Source organism: Meleagris gallopavo, chromosome 1 (genome assembly GCF_905368555.1).
Source record: "Meleagris gallopavo chromosome 1, MGAL_WU_HG_1.1, whole genome shotgun sequence".
NCBI classification, from domain to species: Eukaryota; Metazoa; Chordata; class Aves; order Galliformes; family Phasianidae; genus Meleagris; species Meleagris gallopavo.
The window spans coordinates 176,364,327-176,386,003 of record NC_139404.1 but is presented as its reverse complement, the minus strand read 5'-3'; the positions used below and the strand labels follow the sequence as shown (position 1 = coordinate 176,386,003).

General features: G+C 42.5%; 1 protein-coding gene across 2 annotated transcripts in view; it reads right to left on the bottom strand.

Annotated features, from left to right (window-relative positions):
• Positions 1-4,363: 4,363 nt before the first annotated feature.
• The window catches only part of LATS2 (large tumor suppressor kinase 2), a 49,799-nt gene continuing 32,485 nt past the window's right edge, over positions 4,364-21,677 (bottom strand). For both annotated transcript variants that reach the window (XM_085216191.1, XM_031552078.2), the window contains 6 exons: positions 17,342-17,474; positions 13,084-14,621; positions 9,818-10,400; positions 9,058-9,240; positions 7,661-7,767; positions 4,364-6,962 (listed from right to left, as the gene is read on the bottom strand). In XM_085216191.1, coding sequence (XP_085072317.1) covers positions 6,468-6,962; positions 7,661-7,767; positions 9,058-9,240; positions 9,818-10,400; positions 13,084-14,621; positions 17,342-17,474 — 3,039 coding nt within the window. In that variant the 3' untranslated portion in view covers positions 4,364-6,467. The remainder of the gene's footprint in view (positions 6,963-7,660; positions 7,768-9,057; positions 9,241-9,817; positions 10,401-13,083; positions 14,622-17,341; positions 17,475-21,677) is intronic.

The following is a 21,677-nucleotide window of genomic DNA, read 5'->3' as shown; positions in this document are numbered from 1 at the left end:
GTTGCTTTTTATCTTGCATTGTGAGAAGCTGCCCTACAGTTTAATTTGAAAACAACAATAACAAAATGTCCCTGTGTTGCTTCTAACGCACAACCCCTCCAGACATCAATTCCAGCGATCAACCCTTACCCTGAGCAGAACCATCACAGAGAAAAAAAATTGCAAAACAGCAAACCACAGTATTTCTGCAAATTAAAGCAAAGTGTGCATAAAAGTGGTGTCAACTCCCCAGCTATGAGCCTGGGTGATGAGCTCTTGTCTTGCGGGAGCACTTTACAAAGATGCTCGTGGCTGGGCTCCTCTGTACAAGGTCTACCACAGCCACAGGTACTGCCTGCCCTGGAGAATTTCCCAGCACAGGACATCCTCCACCAAGAGATGGTTTAGACACCCATGCAGTCACCAAGCTCTGCACGACCTTTGCTGTGAACCATCCCTAGGCCTAATGGGATACAGGTTAGAACAGGCTGCCCAGGGAGATGGTGAGTCACCATCCCTGGAGGTGTTCCAGAAATGTGGAGACGTGGCTCTGAGGGACGTGGTTTGGAGTGGACACGGGTAGGGGTTGACGGTTGGACTGGATGATCTTAGTGGTCACTGCAGCCTTAATGATTCCATGATTCTATGATTCTGTGATGAAGACAGACGACATCAGCATTGCATGGAAATGAGGATGTCAATTAAGCTCATTTTTATTCCAGCTATTATTCAGTTTGACCTCCGTTATTTTTAGAGCTAGTTTTAATTGGCAGGTCCTGATATGTGGGAAGTTGAACGTTAAAAAAATATATGTCTTTTGGTCTTAAATTGGAACATGCGGCTGGAAATTTCCAAGAAATTATATTTCCAAAATCTGCTCTGGCAACATCAAAATGACTTATTCACAGCTTTCATTTTTATTTTCTGGCCTTTTAATACATTTTGCTTTGATTTTTGGACACACCTTTTTTTATTTTCTTTTATTTTTTTTGAAGTATGATTGTAAATATATGAGTAAGTTTCTCCCTAAATCTTTCCATTTTTGTCAAACCAACATTTGAGATTTTAAAAGCATTTTCATTGAGAAAAAAAAAAAACAAAACCACCAAACCCAACAATCATCAATCTCTGGATTTGCATCTTTCTGCCCCCATGACTTCTTCAGCAACACAAACAGCGTTCCCTGAGGGAAACAGCCCGCCAACACCGGCTCCCTGAGAATGGAAAAATGACTTTCTTCTGGGAGATATTTGCTGTTATTTATAAAATTCCTTTGGAACTGTAGAATCATTAAGGTTGGAAACGATCTCTACGACCATTCAGTCCAACCGTCAGCCCATCCCCACCATGCCCACTGACCACATCCCTCAGTGCCACATCTCCACGTTTCTTGAACACCACCAGGGACAGTGACTGCAGCACCTCTCTGGGCAGCCTGTGCCACTGCCTCACCACGCCTTTGGGGAAAACACTTATCCTAAGAGAATTTTCTTCTACAGTGAAGCACATGGGGGCAGAGCACAGCTTATGTCAATGTTACAGTCCTGTCCACAGCCAAGATGAAGGATGGGGAAGCTGAATACAGAAAAGCGTTGCTCCTGCTGTTGAGTGGCTCTGTTTGTTCCACATAGCCTGCAGAAGTTACCATCATCTCTACTAGTGCTTGGCCATGAGCCTGGCGCTCTCCTCCAAAACGGCATGCAGTTTCCAGCACTCCCTCCATGGTATTACAAGTCAAATTGTAAGGACAGCCTGGTCTGGTGTTGAGGTCACTAATGAGACCACGTGGCAACCATGACAAGCAGCTGAGATACAAATCCCACAAAAGGTAATTCCATTTTCAGACTTTGCATTACTGAGCAGAACTTAATAAACTTGCCATAGAAACATAGTGTCATAGAAGGTTTTGAGTTGGAAGGGACCACAAAGCCCACCCAGCCCCATCCCTTTGCCATGAGCAGGGCTGCCACCCACCAGCTGAGGCTGCCAGCGCCCCATCCAACCCAGCTTTGAACGCCTCCAGGAATGGAGCACCCATACTCCCTGGACACTGTGCCAATGCCTCACCGCCCTTGTAGTGAAGAATTTCTCCCTTATGCCCAAATTAAATCTACTCTCTTTCAGTGTAAAGCCATTGCTCCTCATCACGTCATTACAAGCCCTGGCAAAAATTCTTTCTGCATCTTCTGCACAACTCCGCTCTATGCACTGAAAAGCCACAATGAGATCTCCCTGGATTCCAGTCTGAAGAAACTCGGCTCCCTCAGCCTGTCTTCACAGCAGAGGCACTCAGCTTTCTGAGCATTTCTGTGGCCTTCCTCTGGGCCCACCCTAACAGGTCCAGGTCCTTATGCTGGGGCCCTGCAGCTGGATGCAGTATCCAGGTGGGGTCCTGGGACTGTAACTCTTCGGATGCATACAAAGCCATCGGTGCTCTCTTTGCGATGAAGCAGGGTTGTGCAGACAACCATTAACCTCAAGGTGACTAAAGGACTTGGCATGTGCTTAACAAACACGCTTACCAGCAGGTGCATGCGTGTGTCCCTCAGCAACGAGGTCACTGTGGTTCTTCCCCACACAGCATGATGCACACATCTGCAGCCTCTCTCCTACCCAGCAGCACTCTTGGAATGGGACATCTTACGCTGTGTGCTCTCCCCAAATCCCCATGAACATCCCAAGGAACCACTCACAGTGCAGCATGGTTGGAACAGCTTTGAAGGCTTTCTCCCAGCTCCCCTTCTGAACCATCAGCTGTCTCCCCCTTCCCACATGTGCCTCACACACATACAGTCCCCTCTTTATTTTAAGGAGGGCCACATGCCTGGGGCTGTTCTGCTAACAGCAGTTTCTTCTGATATGCAGAAGCCAGAAGATGTAGTCATGGGCATTTTCCACCTTGCTGAAGGACAGCCAGTGCATCCATCAGCTCCTGTGAATTTTAACTGCCCATGTCACTGGGCTTCTGCTGGACTTGGAGCTACTGCAGCCTTTGCAGAAGGTGATCACAGCTTGGGGATCGGATCCTCAGTTTATTTTCATTAGCAATCCTGATACTGAGCCCAGGACTCTGTTTTTACCAACGCCGTTCAGGGCACATTCACTGCTCAGACCAAAAACCAGAGGAAGTCACAACTTCCATGTTCGTGCTGCAGCAGATTTCTTTGCCAGGAAAAACATTTTTACACATTTTTTTTGTGTTTTAATGGTTGCTATTCCTACATTATCTATCCCTGAGATTATTTCCTGTGGGAAAGATTTAATATTTTTAATTCTAATAATATTTTTAGTAGCAGTTGCTATTTTCTGCCAAAGATTCTGTATTTTGGGATGGAATCGAATTATATGTTCTAAATGCCTCTTCCCATAGCAATTTCTTTAGGAAAGCTTTTAGAGCAGTTAATTCTTACCTCATAAGCTACAGGGAAGAGAAGAGAATTTTCTGAAGTCTGTGAGACCGATTTTCCACTCAGCTCCAGGCGATGGCCCCGCTTCTTGCATGGCTAATCCTGTTCTTATGTTTCCATTTGAAAGCCAAATGCTTTTTTCACTCATTTAGTTTAAGTTATTCAGGCTAGGTGGTAACTTTGTAGCTTGTAACTTTTGCAGGTAGTTCTTTCTCCCTGAACCAGGAATAATATGTTTACCAAGAGCTGCTGCTGTTTCCTGGCCCCACCAGAGAACGCAGAGAGGAGAGGCTGCAGAAGTCCTTTTTTCTTTTAAAACGAGAGGTTTGCTGTTTTGTTTTTTAAAATAAAAAAAACGGAATTGACACAACTTAAAACGTTTTTGCAGGAAGTTCAACAGAACCGAGAATGCCTGGAGCCAGTCCTAATGTGTGCTGCAAAGCTACCTGTCCACGTTCCTTCACACTTACTTCAGTTTTCCCCCGAGGTGAATGAGAAGGTGTGAGCCTTCTGGAGACCGTGCCTGATCAGCTGAAAGGATGTAACTTCCAGTTCAGCTCTTCACTGGGTGACATGGCAGTAGTTGTTCCTTGCAGCAGAGATGCTGAACAAGCAGTCTATTGGGTGTGGAATCACCACTTCTTTTTGGTCTTGTTTTGCTTAATTGCAAAGATTCTGCACTTGAAGGTGAATTACTTACCTTTTGGAAATAGAGCAGGAAGGAAGCACACCTCCCCATGGCTGCTCCAAAGAACTGCTGCTGTGAAAGTGATGGCGTTGAATTCAGTGCCATATACTTTGTTATATCAAAATTGCCTTAATGTGCCCAGAAATCCTACACCAAATGCTACGAAGAGGTGAGATTTGGATCTTGTGTTTGTAGCTCAAACCCATCACTAACATTACAAAACAGACCCTTTAAAAATTCCACTTTAAAACAGGCAGAAATGATCCTTTTCAAGAACACGTAATGCATCTTAGATTTTGATTCAGATTTTTAATAAATTGTGCCAGTAGAAGCTTTCAAAGGCAATGATATATCAATAAATAACAGTTAAACTGAGTTCCTGAGAAAGAACCTACCACATGAAAGAATGTCAAATAGATGTAAATAACAAAAATGGCATTACTATATAAAAAAGCAGTAATACTGAACCTTACATGAACTGTCACAACACAAGCACTGCATACCTCAGAACATTCCTTTCATACAAATGTAAACAAATACACAATCATTTTTGTTTCGTTTAGGCTGATGAATTTATATGTTGTTGCTTAGATATCTAAACACTGGATAGGATAGGATATGCTAAAACATTAAGGAATAATATGTGGAACAATACATGGAAAAAATAACGAAGTTCCAGATTAAAAAAAAAAAAAAAAGAAGCAAAAACACATTAAAGGAGTGTTTTCCTCACATGTTATGATGTCAATCACTTTAAATAGGACTGTTACACTCATCTGAATTAAGGATTTTTGTGTGTGTTTACTTACTTATATATAATATATGCAAATACGTATGGCTTAATTACTTTAGTATTCTGATATCATCTCAAATAATTCTCACTTATACATATAAGAAAAATGCATATTTTAACATAGTTAAGATTGATATTTCAAAGTAAGTCTACAATCTGCCAGAAACAAAGGACTGTTGTGCTCCACCATAGCAACGTTCTCTAAGGACAAGAGGGCAGAACGACCTGTCAGCAATGCCAGCACCTTTAGATGCGGTGCATGGAACGCTGGGATCCTACAGGGATACACAGATGGCCGTGCAGAGAGATGTGCAGGCTGGAAAAGCCGCGTCCCTCCATGAATTGAGGGCCTCTGCTACAGGAGCACAGCTTGAGCCCTTCTGTTCGGAGGACACTGAGCTCCACGCTGGCACTGGTGCTCTGTGTTACGGACAGCATTAAGCAGGGAAGGCTGTGCTGCATGCTATGTGAAGGGGTCAGACCCGGCCTGCTGCCACTACTCTGCCTCCTGACAATGGTCTTGCTATCGATCCTTCGAGGGGAAATGTGTGTGCCCATGACAAATGGTTACTGAAACGATCCGCTGCGTCAGACCACTAAATCACAATTCGGTTATAAACTCTGCAATCTGTTTTACAAAATTAGTATTGGATACAATCATAAGAAGAAACCATCCACACGATACATTATCAACACACGGTTTAAAACGGTCTGATTTCAGACCCTTAGTAAAAACGGATCCACAGGACCTGCCTGTGAATGGCAAGAAAAGGCCATTTCAAATAGAAAAACACTGCTCATGCAACATTCTTCACACACTAGACAATGAAATCACACCCAAATAGTCGCCTGCTCACACTTTCTATTACATTCCAACAAGCAGAAGGAAATCAAGCAGCTTTAAGGTTACGTCACAATTTTGAAATGTGGAAAATACATATAATAAACAAAAATCATGGTGCGAATATAATGGCATCAGTAAATTAAGAAAATTAGAGAGCTGACTTTTTTGTTGTGGGGTTTTTTTTCATTTTTCTTTTTTTTTTTTCTTCTTTTTTTTCTTTCTTACATTATTGCACAGAGACCTTTCATCACACGTTCTTCAGCTTTACGCATTTTCCTAAATGTGAAATAAGTGCTATGGATAAAATAAAAATGTAGAAAAGAAGAACAGCAGCATGATTTGTCAAAGTTAATCCCTATAATTTAGTAGGAAAAAAAACACCCTGCTATAAACAAAATATAAGTGCTCTTTATTCATTTAAAAAATAATGCTGACAGATGCAGAAATCTGTAAATGTTATCTGAGTAGGGGGATGCTGACCTCAAATAAAAACAGGCCTAGAAATGATAGACTTCTGGCCTTGCAGATTTTGGTGAAGACCAGGACTTCAAGTGTAATTATCAACAAAGTTATTTACAGTAAAACTGACCTGAACTTCCAAGAGTGCCATTTTTAGGACCTGGCCCTGCCCCAGATGTCTTCAGCTTCATCTGAAGTTAGACACGAACAAGCACTGCAGGATCAGCTCCCAAAGGATCAGTTAAAGGCCCTACTGGATTTGAGATTAGTCTTACCTGGAGTACTCTATACAATAATTTACACATATACAGGTTGACAAGCTCCAGTCTGATCCACTATATCTTTGTCTTCTACACTGGATTTCTCAGACTGGCCAACTTCCATTCCGGAAGGTTTGGGATACCTGAATGGATACCCATTGTCATCGAAGAACCTTCGGAAAGTGAACTCATAAAAGGCATGCTCGGTGTGCTTGCTGTTGGAAGAGGCCAATGGATCCCATGTCCTGGTGCTGTCACCACTAGCATCGTTCCAAGGACTTTCCTCTTCAACTGGATCAAAATTTGAAGTGTCCATTGGATGGCTGATCTTTGGAACATAGGGAGCTGGCTGTCTACGGATATCGGTAGAGAAGTCCATAGAGTGAAAGAAAGAATGGGCCTTAATATCATCTGCTCCATTTCTTCCAAGCCTGTCCTCAGCTGCACAGCACAGCTTTGTGATGAGATCCGTTGCTTCAGGGCTTAGCTTGATCTGTGAGGGGATGTGCAGTGTGCTTTCCCAATTTATCACCTGAAGATGAGAATGGTATTAAACACCTTCTAATTCTGGAAGCAGAAACCTTCTGATCCTTTTGTCAAGACTAACTGTACAAAAGCATACATGAAACTAGTCCATTCACATCCTGTTCAACTATTTTAGAGGTTCAAGAACCCAATGATTAAATAGCATCAGCTGTTAAAATATTTCTTAAACAAATCAAGAAACATTGTCAGAGAACAAATAGAAGAAGCAATTACATTTTAAAAAAAGACAGTTAGTTCATGGAAAGACTTCCATGACGTTGCTTCATTCAGTCTTCAAACTGTAGGAAATTGGTTATGAGATACATTCTTTCTAATAAAAACTGCTAACTGCTTAACTTTGAAATTCTCACACTGCCATCTGACATTATAATTATTCTGTCAGCTTACTCAAATCAGATATGCACCCTAAATAATTGATATGGATGAATCTGTGGTCCAGAAACCAAAATTATGCAGAAAAGATTCATAAAACTAGCAACTATCTATGCAACTGGACAAGTCAGTTCTGGTTTGACATTCACCATCTTCACTGATTGCAAAAGGTTTTGTCCCTGCATAGAACTATTTAAAATCAAGCTTTCATAACAACAGCTCTTTTCTCCAATACAAGAGGGGATATGTCTGTACATGGTGGAGGTAAGATGGAAAAGGTTAAAATTTTGCTAGCACAGGAATTCCGCTTACCTTCAGTTGGGTTTCTGTGGGTGTAGGAGCTAGAAAAGGAGGCTGTCCCACTAACATCTCAAAGAGGATCACACCAACACTCCACCAGTCACAGAGCTGGGTGTAACCTGAAAGGCAAGTCAAAAGGTTGTCCTCCACCAGCCACAGAGAGTATGTACAGAGCTACTATTTCCTCTTGCAATTAAAGATCAAAACTGCAACACAGACTTTTATCTTGTCTCAAACAAGTGACCCAAAACCAAAGGACTCCTGATCCAACCTCATTATAAAATGCTTCTTCTTGCTGATATAAATTCTAGTCTTGCCAGTAAAGATCTCGTACCGTTGTCTGGGAAGCATTCTCAATATATTTAATTCTCAACAACAGTATGTGGGGAAACCACATAATTAGGAAGAATGAAGGTTTTTCGTTTTGTTTCTTCAAGACCCATCCAACAGTTCTACCAGTTCACAGCATAAACTGGCCCTCAAAGGACACAAAATACTTAATGACCAATGTCCCCCTCCAGGTTCAGTGGAGCTGACATTAGGGTTTTAGAAGCTGCTGAAAGACAAAGCCAGACTAAAGATAAAGATGACTTTGAGCAAGTTCTAAGCAGAGGAACAAGTTAAATCACTTAATTTAAAAATCAGACAAAAGAAGTAAGATACAGCTTTGAGATCTTCAAAAGGAATGGAGGACTTGAGCACTGAATTCAATGGAGACTTCTGTTATTGAATGCTGTAGAATCTAACCTGAAATCTCCAGAATTGAAAAAGAGTAGAGATAAGCCTCAGGATCAGGGTTGCAGACAATTCTGAACATCTAATCTGCTTACTATAGTGAACATGTCTGTTTGTCATCGATAGTCACAGAGTATTGTTTACATTCCTCAACCACAGCTTTTAGGTGTACTATGTCCAGGGTAAATTGTGTAAGACTTTATTTTGTTTCCTCAAGATTCTGACTGGGAATCTGAAGAATATGTATCCACAAGTTTTTATCAGCTATACTGAAGTGATCCATCTAAATAGGTGATTCTAAACAATCAGATGGCTACTTGCTGTTATTTGTAAACTCACTAGTGGCCAGAGTCTACAGGTACAGATAACTGGCTTTAAACTTGAGAAACACCACTGCCAGTGACATCTGACATGTTAGCAGTCCCCTTCAAAGGCCTCGGAGTGAAGAGATATGGAGACAGACAAAATGCAATCACCTTTAATGTCAGCATTGTGAAGCTAATCAGCAGAGCATGTACAGAAATCTGTTCTCCTTAATCTGAGCCGTCTATGGACTTCAGAATGACAAACTTCCAAAACAGCAAATTAAGGAGAAAAAAAAAAAAAGAAAAAAAAAAAGAGTATTTCAAAATATTGATGATTATTTAAACAGGAGATAAATAGACATTATCTACCTTTACGAAGCAGGACTTCAGGAGCAATATAATTAGGGGTTCCAACTAATGAGTGAGCTAGACATCTCTGATGTTGCTTCTTAGCTCTTTGTTCCAATGTCTTCAGCCTATCTCCACATCTACAATTGGACACGTCATCCCAAAGATCACTGGGCTCCATGCTGTCCTGTCTGATATGACTCCCTTTCAAGTGAGAGAGAAAATTTACAGTTACAGTCATAAAACACAACATGCAAAGAGAAAAGCATTTATCCAGATTTAGTTTGCCATCTTCTAACATCACTGAAAAACAGCACTTGAACTCTAAATCCAAGGCAATGTCTTCGGCCTTCTCCTTCCCAATTGGTTTTCCATAAGCAAAATGTCTCTGTCTCCACACAGGGAAGCATGCTCCCATACAGGAGATAGAGAACAACAGAATATATTTAGATCAGCTGTACCAATTGTTCATGACCTTTTTGCTGGCATACTCCAGTTCTCCTCGATGGCATGCACAAGAGGTACCTGGATTACTTTAAATCTGGGATTAAATTCTTTCACTACCAACAGAGACTCTCCTAACAAGTATGAACTGAAAAACCACTGCCACTGCAGAGCTCAGCCAAACTACTGTCAGGGATTTGAAAAGCATTGGAAACGAAAGACTAGAAACAAACAAATAGAATGAGTAAGAGAAACCCACCATAATTTCCTGACATTTCTGCCAAGAGGTAACTTTGTTTCAAAATAAAAAGTGCAAATAAAGGCTAAAAACACTAACCTTTCTGGTAGTATTTTGAATTGTGAGTCCACCTGAATCCCGTACACAGTCCGAAGTCAGTCAGTTTGATATGCCCATCGAGGTCTATCAGAATGTTGTCAGGCTTGATGTCTCTATGAATGAAACCCATTTTGTGTACGCTCTCAATAGCCAAAGTGAGCTCTGCAATATAAAATCTAGCAAGACGCTCTGGAAAGACCTCCATCCGAATCAGCAGACTCATCATATCCCCACCAGGGATGTAGTCCATTACAAAGTACAAGTTCTCTTTATCTTGGAAGGAATAATAGAGTTTAACCACCCACTCATTGTCTGCCTCAGCAAGTATGTCCCTTTCTGCTTTGACATGAGCCACCTGGTTCCGGTTCAGAACATCCTTCTTACGCAGAGTTTTCATGGCATACAGGGCATGAGTATCCACTTTGCAGGCCAGGCATACCTCTCCAAAGGCACCAATGCCCAGAGTCTTGATTTTCACAAACATAGATTTGTCCATTTTGGCCCTCTTAAGCCTGTTGTAGTTGGACTCCTTCTGGTAGAGAATTTTCCTCATTTGTTCCTGTTCTGCTTCACAAAGGCCTGCCTTTATAAGGGAAAGCAAACCACGACAGCCAGTAAGATTATATTCATAGCAATAGAACAATAAACTAACATTCCCAGAAAACATTTCTCAGAAAAATTAATCTAGAACCAGATGTGATATTGAAAACAGTCAGCCTCTGGTCCGTCAAGGTGTTTCATTTGCCATACCTTGCTACCTGAATTTACTGTATCTAAGATTGCTATGTGTTTCTCATTCTCCTGAGCTACAAGGTATTGGGCAATACTGTCAGGGGAACATAGCAGAACAGATCTGATCGCAGGATTTGGTTTTTAACTCTCAGTTGTGTACTTCACCAATACACTCCACTATGTGTATGCACACTGCAGCACAACTTAAACTGAGATGTAGAAGCCCCATTGGTTCATTAATACCTCCCCAGAGCAACTCACATGAAACCTTCCTACCTAGCAGTTGTCTTTTTCATAGCAATTAAGAAACTATTTTTGACAAAGTATCTTGGGAACCCTCCTTCTTCAAAACCATTTTTCTTCCTCTGTCATACAGAGCCTCCACTCTCACTCTTGGCAGATCCCTATCTTCCCTCCCAAAATATACGTATATAATCCTCAGCCCTGGCCTCCTCACAGACACTGAAGCCAAGATCCAGGTCCTATTTCTCTTTTAAGTGTACTTTTTCCCTTTGAACCTGAACAGTAACAAAGCTGGCTTGTCCAGACACCATCTGTCCCCATAGAGTCTTAAAGTAATTAAAAGTAACATTTCACATGGCTGAAGGGGAGCATCTCCTGGAAAAGCAGAGAAGTACCCAGCTGGACTTTCCTCAGGCTTCAAGATAGAGCCTGCACAATTTTGCCTTGCCTGAGAACACTGGCAGCCTTCACCAGCAGAAGCCCCTGGGCTGCCTTCCAGGATCCTCTGAGAATTCTCTCTCCACAGCAGACCCCCTTCCTTTTGAATAAGCTGAATCTTGAACTGAAATAAGTGAAGCATTTTGAGAGGAAGATTAGTGAGTGATGGGAAGAGGCAATGGGGGATGGAGATGAAGCTGACTGAGGAGCAGGAGAAAGACCCAAGTATCCAAAGGCTGCTGCTTTGACTGAATTTTTCCATTTCACACCTGCAGTCGAGGCCACTAAAGATAAAAAGCGGGCAGCCAGACTACACAGCAAGATCCCCACAGCTTAAAAATGAAATCCGTATGAATAAAGGATGAAGGAGGTCTGAAAAAACTCACAGAATAGGTAGGGTACCTCAATCCATAATAAAAGAAGCCTTTATTGTTTTAATGCAAAACAATTAGTGCGTTGTATTCTTAGTTAATTCTAGAATGATGCGATGTTCAGATGGCCAAAATCTCTTGAGTTTGTGGTGTGTTATTCCAGCCAGAGATGAGGTTGCTAGGGGAAGGAGCTGTTTTTTGTTTATAGTTATCTCTGAGTTACAAAGTGAACAAAAGCTGAAGGGCCAGAACACAACTTATGCTGTTAGTTTCTTTTCTTATTTCTTTAAAGACTGTTCCCCAGCTATCTCAATCTCAGGAAAATATTCACTAAATCCAAGCAGTGCAACACAACCTAATAGTTGCACTGAGGACAAACTATGAACTGTCACTACAATATTGACCTTTCAAGAGATTTTTAGAAGCATTAAATGTAAACAAACCACCGGATTTTCTTTAGCAGAATCACAGAATTGCAGGGGTTGGAAGGGACCTCAAGAGACCACTGAGGCCAACCCCCCTGCTGAAGCAGGCTCCCTACAATAGGTGCACAGGTAGGCATCCAGACAGATCTTGAATATCTCCATAGAAGGAGAGCAGTGTATCAAATTAATTGACTCTAGACAGTTCTAGGGAAGATCAGGTAAGTTATTATCCATTATGCATTAACAACAGCTCTCCTTAAGAGTTTATCCTTAAGTACAAAAGTAGACTAGTCATATTCTAGCTAATCATGCCTGAAGGGAAAAAAATCAAAAACTTTTCCACATTTAAAAATTAAAAACAGAACTGCCAGAACAATCATCAGAACTTGGCAGCTTGCTTCAGACAACCCTATCAGTGAGTCAGTTCAGTTTGAGTGCTACTACAAGACGTGAATGAAGCTCTCAAAGTGCACCTCACTGAGACCTGCTTCTAAAACAATTTCCAGCAAAGGTCCCAAGGTCATTTCAGCTGGCCAAGAGATGATTACTTGCATGGTATTATTACTAACATATGTTCAAGAGACAACTTTCAGTCAGGTACTATATATTCAAGGGAAAATATAGCACTGTAAATCTACTGCCAAGTTAAACTGTGGCTCTGGTGAATAAGCAGTCACTATCATGGAGTAGGCAGGAAGAAATGGAGCAAAGAGAAAACCATTCTCAGATTTTTTCAAGGGTTGTAAAGTATTGTCAGCGTTACCATGATCTCAAACCTGGTTGAGTCCTCTCCTATGCAAGCTTAACACTTTCTACTACGGGTGTCTCTGCTTTATTTTACTTTTCTTGTATGAGGACAGATTACTTCTTCTCTCAGCTTTTTCAAACAGTTTCCCTGATCTGCACCCAGGCTTCCAAGTGAAAACAGTCTGGAACAAGGAGTGCTGAATATCTATTATCAATTCCCAGAGAACTCGCCTTTATACATTTTTTGAGTGATTTAAAATAGTAATAATTAATTTGACCCTATTTATTATATATATGTAAAAAAAATTACTTTAGCCATTTCTTGCTCCAACTGCAATCTTCTGTTAATTTTCTGCTGGTAGGTTTTTATGACATTTTCTACATGTTGCTCCATATAGAACTTGAAAGCAAATGGTGAGTAGCTCTTTATTCGGGATTCTCGCTTTTCCTCATCTTTGCCATTTTTTCGCACAGGCACTGGAGATGTCTGGATCTGCTTTTTATCCTTGCTTGGTTTTTCAGCTTTAGTGTTCTTGCTGTTTTTGTCGTTTCTTTCACTGTTCTCCTCAGCCTTACTGCCCGTTGAAGTGGGGACTACACGGAGGGTCTGCTCCACACCCATGCATAAGCAATTGATATCAAACTGCTCAGAGCTGCCGGGAATTAACAAATGCTTGGGATATGGTGGTGGTGGACACCGCAGCTCCTGGTTACCATAATCCACATCTAATTGATAGGCATTGGCCGCTCCAACAGCTGGAACGTGCTGTTCAATGATCTCGAGGCCATCCACGGCCGGTGCCTGGGCAGGTAACCAACCAGGATGGGAAGGTCCCACTGCAGTCTGAGGCTCGGGTCTCATCACTCGCATGCTCTTCACTGGCTGGAGAATATGAGCAGATGTGACCGCTGTGATTGTATTTGGAGATGTAATTGAAGGATCAGGTTTTCCCGGAGAAACCTGTCTCATAGACACGGTCACTTGTGGTTGTTGCTGATGGTTGTTAAAGGAGTTTGTTCTGCTTGGCACTGAGGCATCGGGTCTGAAGGACACGTGTTGCCGTGGAGATGATTCTATTCCTGGGTTTTGTAAAGAATCTCGCCGTGAAGGCGTTGCTGCCTGCCACTGCTGAACTTGAGGATTATTCATGTCATAGAGGTCCATGTTCAGACTATTTCTAGATGGAGTTAATAGATTCTGTGGTGGGCTGTCTGAAAAATCATTACCAAATGCTGGACCTCTGGATATCACGTGCATTTGATGGGAGGGAGGGCTTGTCTGTTTGTGATGAGAATGTGACATATACAGGCTTGCCGGTGCCTGCTGAAATGCATGACTGGCATTATTTTGAACAACTGCCCCTTTATTTGGGAGATTGGCATAGCCTCCCTCCTGCTGCATCTTGTTTTGGAAGGATGGACTCCGCTGAACACCATACCCCATGGGCTCCCCCTGCACCATCATGTGCTGCCTACTGTAATGCTGGCTGTTGGAGCCATGAGAGGCCTGCAGCTGCAAGGCTGGGCTGCTGTGATTAGACACGGGATAATTAATCACAGAAGACTCAATATTTGCAGGGTATGTTTTCTGCTGATGGCTTGTTGGAGTGCTGTGAGTGCCTACGCCAGAGGGTCGCTGTACGGGCGCATTCATAGCGGCAGACTGCGAAGCAGAGATTAAATAGTCCATGTATGGCCGTGGAACTTCAGTTAGCATATTTGCACCTTCTGCTGCAAAGCCTGTCCCTTCATAGGCTGCATTACTGATCTGATGGTAGGACGGAAAAGATTCGCTCGATCCTTCGAAGCTTGGCCTGCGAGTTACGTTATTTGGCACAATACCCTTTCCTTTATAAAAAGAACACAGAAAAATATTAGGAAACAATTCAGGTGAAGCAATTACTTTGCATTACTCATCCACCTATCCATACACATGCACACAGCCTAGGGATTATGTGTTACAAAAAAACCCCTACCTCCCAAAACCTAAATTAAGCACTCTCAATAATCAAAGTGATAGATGCCAAGTATCACCACCAATAACAAGCTACTGGCTCACAACACTGATCATGCCAGGAATCATCAGGGAGTTCTACCAAATAATCAGAATAGAAGCACAAATTCCTTTACTGTGAAGTCATCAGATTACACTTCAGCCTGGTTTTTAAAGCTGGACCAGCTTTTACATTGCAAGTCATTGCCCATAGACAGGAGGAAGCTACAGAGCAGAGGGGTGTGTGCAGCACAAATGGGGAAAAAAGCTCCCTGAAGCACTGTCAGTACAACTTGAAATCCACATTGCTTTAAGCTACCAGGTAATCAGCCCGCTTCCTTCTCTACAGTGAGCTCATTGCTCATGCTGGGGATCTGTTTGCATCTCTCTGTTCCACAATACTCCTCAAACATCCTTGTTTTCTACTCCATTTACAACAAAGGTGTAATGCAGCTTATCCTATCTTCTTTCGAATGTGTCAGGCAAAGAACGTCCCCTCAAATCACTCATTTTCCTGCTGTTCAGTGTGTCAACATGCTAATCTCAGCTTGAAGGATTGCAGAGACAAGATACCAGCATTCCTGTGCTGGAAGTGTTAATAGCACTTTTCATCAGTTCTCTCACCTATGGACAAACTGTGGGTGCAGAAAAAGATAAGAGATACTCTGAGCTGGCTTTTTGTTCCCCCTCTGGCTCTTCAGCTTTCACAAATTGTAGGACCTGGCCCATGTATGCTTGAACAATTTCCTTTTAAAATCTTGATTTCACAAGAGCAGTTGTACTTCATTAACAGGCTGGACTGCTGGATTGCAAGCTTATTTGTCTTACAGCGTGTCTCAGCTGGGCCAGGTGCAGCACCTTTATGCACTGCTGTGAACTCCTCACCTGCATACACACAAACTCACAAGAACACGCAGAGCATTAAGCCAGGCCTATGCACCATTTCTGCACATCGAAGAGGCTGTGTCCGTACTAAATGACACATCATAAACAATGCAATGTTTTGAAATTAAATGAAGTTGGACAAATTATCAACGTTCTTTCAAGTGTTTTCTATTATCAGCAGCAGTTTTTCCTGCGATAACATAAGGGCACACTTCCAAGGCTGTACTTACAACTAGTCCCTGGAAGCTGATCTGCCAAACAGAATGAGATGCACTGATAAGGCTGTGGCAATCCAAATTATTCTAAGAAGTGGCTGCTCTGGGCTGGATGTGGGAGGCAGCCACACGATCCTTCTGTCACTTCCGTCATCAGGAATCACTTGGAGCCTCAGTGACAAACTGACTTTGTTTTCTCTTAGGCCATTGAGGAAAGCAGCAGCAATAACTGTCCTCTTCTGGGGCATATTCTTCAATTGCATAAAGAATCTTGCTAATGTAAGGAGAGGTATGAAATCCACCTCCGAGATTTGTAAACCAGTACATCTGTTCTGGTCTGTCTAAGGAATATTTGGAACTGTGAAGATACCAAATATACTAGTTGCTGCTGATTTTTTTTTCCCCCGCACATTCCCAGCCAAAAAGGTTACAACCATCTCTTGCCTGTGAAGTGTTCTAAGTGTATTCTGTAAGATTCATTAACTGTACTCACGTTATCAACTCTTTTTATATATAGCCTCTGTCCAAAAGAAACATCTTTTAATTTTTAAGTCTTGATGGTATGCTAAAACTCATTAGCCTTACTATTAAAATAGGACTAAAATGAGTAATGAATAGTGAAAAATCTATTTCCATATACCAATACATGAAATTCAGAACTGAGTTTTACATTCCTGAATTGCAAATGGAAAGTTCCCAGGTAGCATTACATGCTCCCCAATCAGCTGCAGGAGACCTGTGCTATCCTAGCACAAACAATGCAACATCAAACAGATCAGTATGGTTCTGTTGCATCGTAGGCAGGCAAACACTATTCGCATGATATTTAAGTTTTGCTTTCTACGTACCTGAAAGTAAAGGGAGATCTGCTCAAAAGGTGAAGAACTCAAAACATCTGCATGTATTGGAATGTTAAGAAATCAAAACCAACAACGGAGTCATTAAAGCTTTTTGCCTGGAAAGACTTTTCAACCCTTTTAAAAGAGATGTACGTTATTTTTGACGTTTGCTGGTCGGGCACACGCAGGGCCCAAATCCTCCCATTTAATTCATATGGGACAGAGCTGAAGCAGACTAGCAGGAATGAGTGAAAAGGTTCTGCCACCTTGGCCTGAGCTGTTTCTGCAGTCTAGTCACAAGGATGCTACCATGAATGACTTCCTGGGAAGTGAGATTCACAGCTCCACAGCCATTACCTACGTGAAGCTTTTACCTCATGGTAGACTCAAGATGGTTGAGATGACTTGCGCTGAAGGACAGACGGCTTTGTGTTTAGGAAGGAGGAGTACGAATGTGCATGCAGATGGCTGCTGTGAAGTAGGTGAGCTATGCTCACCTTGCAGCCCAGCTGAGCATAACCACCATCTGCAAGACTATTGCTGGACACTGCCAATCTCCTTCTTAACAGCAAAAAGTTTACTCAAAAACTAGTTTTTTTGCAAGAAAGAACAGTTTAAAGAAAACTCAGTGCTTACCTGGTGAGGTCTGCTTAATTACACGTACTATCTGCTCATTTCTAGGATCCAAGTAGCCCATCTTACTGATGTATTCCAGAGCTGCTTCAATACTTCTGCTACCTGTCTGCTTCAGCGCCCGCACGGCCATTTCCTGCGTAAAGCAAATACAATCTGAATCACTCTGAGACAAAGCCCAAGCATTTTACTGCAAGCTAGAAAGCAGTCTTAAACTTACAGAAACTTTTTGTAATTTACACCTGGTAACAGCTATCTGAAGCCAAATGGACTCACATTTTGAAAACACTTGTTTACCCTATACAATTTAAAAATTAAAAGAACCCACCAACTTCAACCTACCTAAGTTCTACATCTGGAAAAGTCAGCACAGTTTGACTTAGTGTGAGACAGAAGGAAATAGTTGGCTTTTGGTAGTTGAAAGCATGTCTCTCTAACATGCCAGCATCTCTCTATACAGTGATTACAACTCTGAACTTGCCCAAACACCACAAGAGTTAAATTGGCAGAGACTGATCTATGCTGGGCAAATCCTGGCCCCACTAGCTGCAATGGTCTTTGCAGTACTGCTCACTATCTACGTGGTAAAATACTAGCACATTAAGCTGTATTTCACATTATTGGCCTTTCTATCTGCATTTCAGTGGATACACATTACTTTCAGTCATTAATGAAAAATTAGTATGGGTGCCAGGCATAAAAATGAAACTGTGCAGAAGTAAATACTCCAGTTGAGTTACTCCATCATAATCACTGTTAGTGTCCCCTGCTCTCCAGCCAGGAAACCACTCTCCTGGAGTTCGCTTATACACTTACTTATGGCTCAGGTATATACAAAAGATTTCAACAGTGACTCTCCTCTGACTGTAAGGTAAAATTTGCAAATCCTCACAGGGCTGCAAGGTCTTTTCTGAAATGACGGAGAAAGTGAAATCCAGCATGACTTCATAGCACTGAACTTCAGCCATCAAAAAGCCAGATTAACTTGTCTAAAGTAGTTGCTGAGAACTTCCAGGTACTTCCATAATTACTTCCAGAAGGCAATTCATAAGACAGAAACAACAGGAGATAAACTCATCTTTGGTGACAGACGATTAGAAGACTAATTTGAACCAGACCCTTAGCTCTTAGCAGAATTTGCATGAAATAAACGTTACCATTAAGGAATTGCCTGCAAAGCTCACTACCTTGCCACCTTATTGCCATTTTAGGGGGCCTGTCTTGTTTAGTATCTTTATTGATGATCTGGACGAGGGGACTGAGTGCACCCTCCGTATGTTTGCAGATGACACCAAGTTGGCAGGAAGTGTCGATCTGCCTGGGGGTAGGAAGGCCCTACAGAGGGATCCGGACAGGCTGGATAGCTGGACTGGGGCCAACAGGCTGAGGTTCAACAAGACCAAGTGTTGGGTCCTGCACTTTGGCCACAACAATTCCAGGCAATGCTAGAGGTGTGGGGTAGAGTGGCTGGAAGACTGTGTTGAGGAAAAGGACCTGGGGGGTGTTGGTCGACTTTTGGCTGAACATGAGCCAGCAGTGTGACCAGGTGGCCAAGAAGGCCAACAGCATCCTTGGCTTTTATCAGCAACAGTGCAGCCAGCAGGAACAGGATGGAGATCATCCCTCTGTACTCAGCTCAGCTGAGGCTGCACTTTGAGTACTGCGTTCAGTTTTGGACCCTTACCACAAGACAGACATTGAGGCCCTGGAGTGTGTCCAGAGAAGGGCAACAGAGCTGTGAGGGGACTGGAGCACAAATCTTGTGGGGAGCGGATGAGGGGCATGGTCTAGTGGGGAAATACTGGTGGTAGGTGGATGGCTGGACTAGATGATCTTGAAGGTCTTTTCTAATCTCGGTGTTTCTATGGTTCTATGATTCTGCCATTGAGACCTGCCCACAGGCACTAAATCAGATGGAATTTGGCTTGCTGGCTGCAGATGTGCTGGCTGTGTTGGTCCAGCACTGCAAACACCCAGCTCTCCCACAGGGCCGGGCTGCGCGTCGGATTGCACGCAGGTAGCCTCAGCACATGTGCCCCTTTCCACATCATCTGGAGCAAAGAGCTTTGCTTGGCTCAACTGCAAGTGCGTGTTACATTCTCACTCACTGTTTACCTAGCAATGGAGGATGGTCTCAGATGACACTAATTCACACTTAGCACAAAGCCACATGCTGGCACTTGGCATTTAGTTTCACTTAGCTCAGTCTCCTGCTACTCCCCCCAGAATGGAAGTATTTTCTCCATTACTCAGAGGTTCTGCTTGGGGAATAGCTATAGCAGTTTGAATATTTTTCATACAATTTATGAGTCATAATTCATAGAAAGGCAGTAGTTGGTTTCACATTTCCTATAGCTGAAATATTTCACTGGCATCAACACATTACTAAGTGCAATTTTAAAACAACAAAACTATTATGCACGAAGGAAAGAATTTCCCACAATGTTTTTTTCCCCTTTCTTTTTTCTTTTTCTGGATACATTTCTGAAGCATTAGCAAAATCGTATCTCAGTGCTCAGCAGTCTCACCATCAAGGGGCTCTGGCTGCTCACACACCGCCCACTGACACCGGCTGGATCTGACCTTAGATCACCAGACTTCAATTTCCCCAAAATCAAATGTGCTCAATAGACAACAAGGTCTCTGAGCTGGATCTTGAGCTTTTTTGGTTTTGTCTGCTATGGGGTACCAAAAGAACAAACGTCTGGTAAACAATTACCTTAACTATTAATAAAAGTCTACATAACGCACTTCTTCCCATCTTAAATATGACAGTTCTACAGAATTTAGAGAACCTAAAGAATGTGGCCTTTTATCACCACCATAATGATAATATCTCAAAAAATAAACCTTTCCTCCTATACTTGCACTATAGTTCTCATCTTTTGCCTCTGCCACTGTCAGAAGACTAGCAGCATTAAAATGACAACAGTTTGCTCACAGGTTTGTGTTCCACCTTTAGCAGGAATAACAGGGGATTCATATTTGAATTTCAGTGGGAATAATGGGAGGGAGCCCAGAACATTTCAGGACAGACAGTATGTTAACCTGGGAGAGCCAGCAAGAGCTTGAGACCAGTGGATGTGTCAGTGACAATCTCACCCTTGCAGCCCATTCTGTGGACAGCAGCACGGTACACCAGCTCTCTGCCTCTCATCTTCATGAGTCAGCTCCCGCTCTCGGAAGGGTTTCCTCATCACTGACCCTGTCTGCTCAGCATTTACATCACTGCTGGAAAAATGTAAGGTTTCTTGTGGTTCAAAAGAACACCTGTATTCCCCAAATCCCATGGCTTTGGCCTTTTCACCCCACAGATATCATGAGACACACACAACCTCTGTTCATGAGGTCAGTTCCCAGAAGGCTTGCATCATCTCTAAGCACGTGGGGGTTGAAAAACAAAAAATAAAGATTTCATGTAGAAAAGGAGGGGAAGCAGTGCAGAAAATAAATTAAATAGCATCGACAATTGCAATTATGGGAGGCTGGAGGTTGGGGGTAGAGGTTTAAGTCTGATGGAAGGCGTTTCTAAGAAGGAGCAGAATGGGCTCAGGAAGGAGAGAAATGAATGACACAAGTTTGCAGACCGATACTGGAAACAACAAAAAGGCTGGGAAACAACGTGACAGAAACTGGGCAGTGAGAAACTTGCACAGCTACACTGACACAGCCAGAGCTGTCTCAATGATATCACTGTAAGGTAAGTACATTTTAGAAACAGTAGGAAGAGAAGACCAGAAATGAGACATGGAAAAAAAAAAAAATAAATCCATTTGGAACAGTATCCAATGCCAAAACATTCAAGTAGGCACAGGACCAAATCCAACTCCCATTGAGGTCAACAAAGGTTTCCATTAACTGCAAGGTACACTGCTCCAGGCTCTCTGTTTCTGCTCGTTTCCCTTTCAGCACTCCAAGTGCTGTCAGTTGCAGCACTGCTGAGAAACCCAGCCCCTGGCTTCATTCTGCACACCCTGCAGCCAGCTGTCAGAGTCCAAGCACAAACACGAGCCCTGGCAGCGTGTGCCCAAACCACCAGGGAACAGAGCAGTCCCGGCCCCAGCTCATTCTTTGCATTCTGTGTATTCCCCTTGGAGGATTCAAACATCTCTCTCTGCAAGCCTTCACGCACCTTTTTGCCTCTAGACACGGCTGCTGGTGAGAAGAGGAAGAAAAAATAGCTACAAAAGGAAAACGTGCTGTTACAAACAACTAATAACTTCATAATTAGTGTTACAACTGTGATATTAAAATGAGGTTTCAGTGGTTAGTTGTGGTTCAGGACAGACCTAATGGAAAACTAGCGTCAGGCCAAGAACCACAAAGTTACCAATGTAAT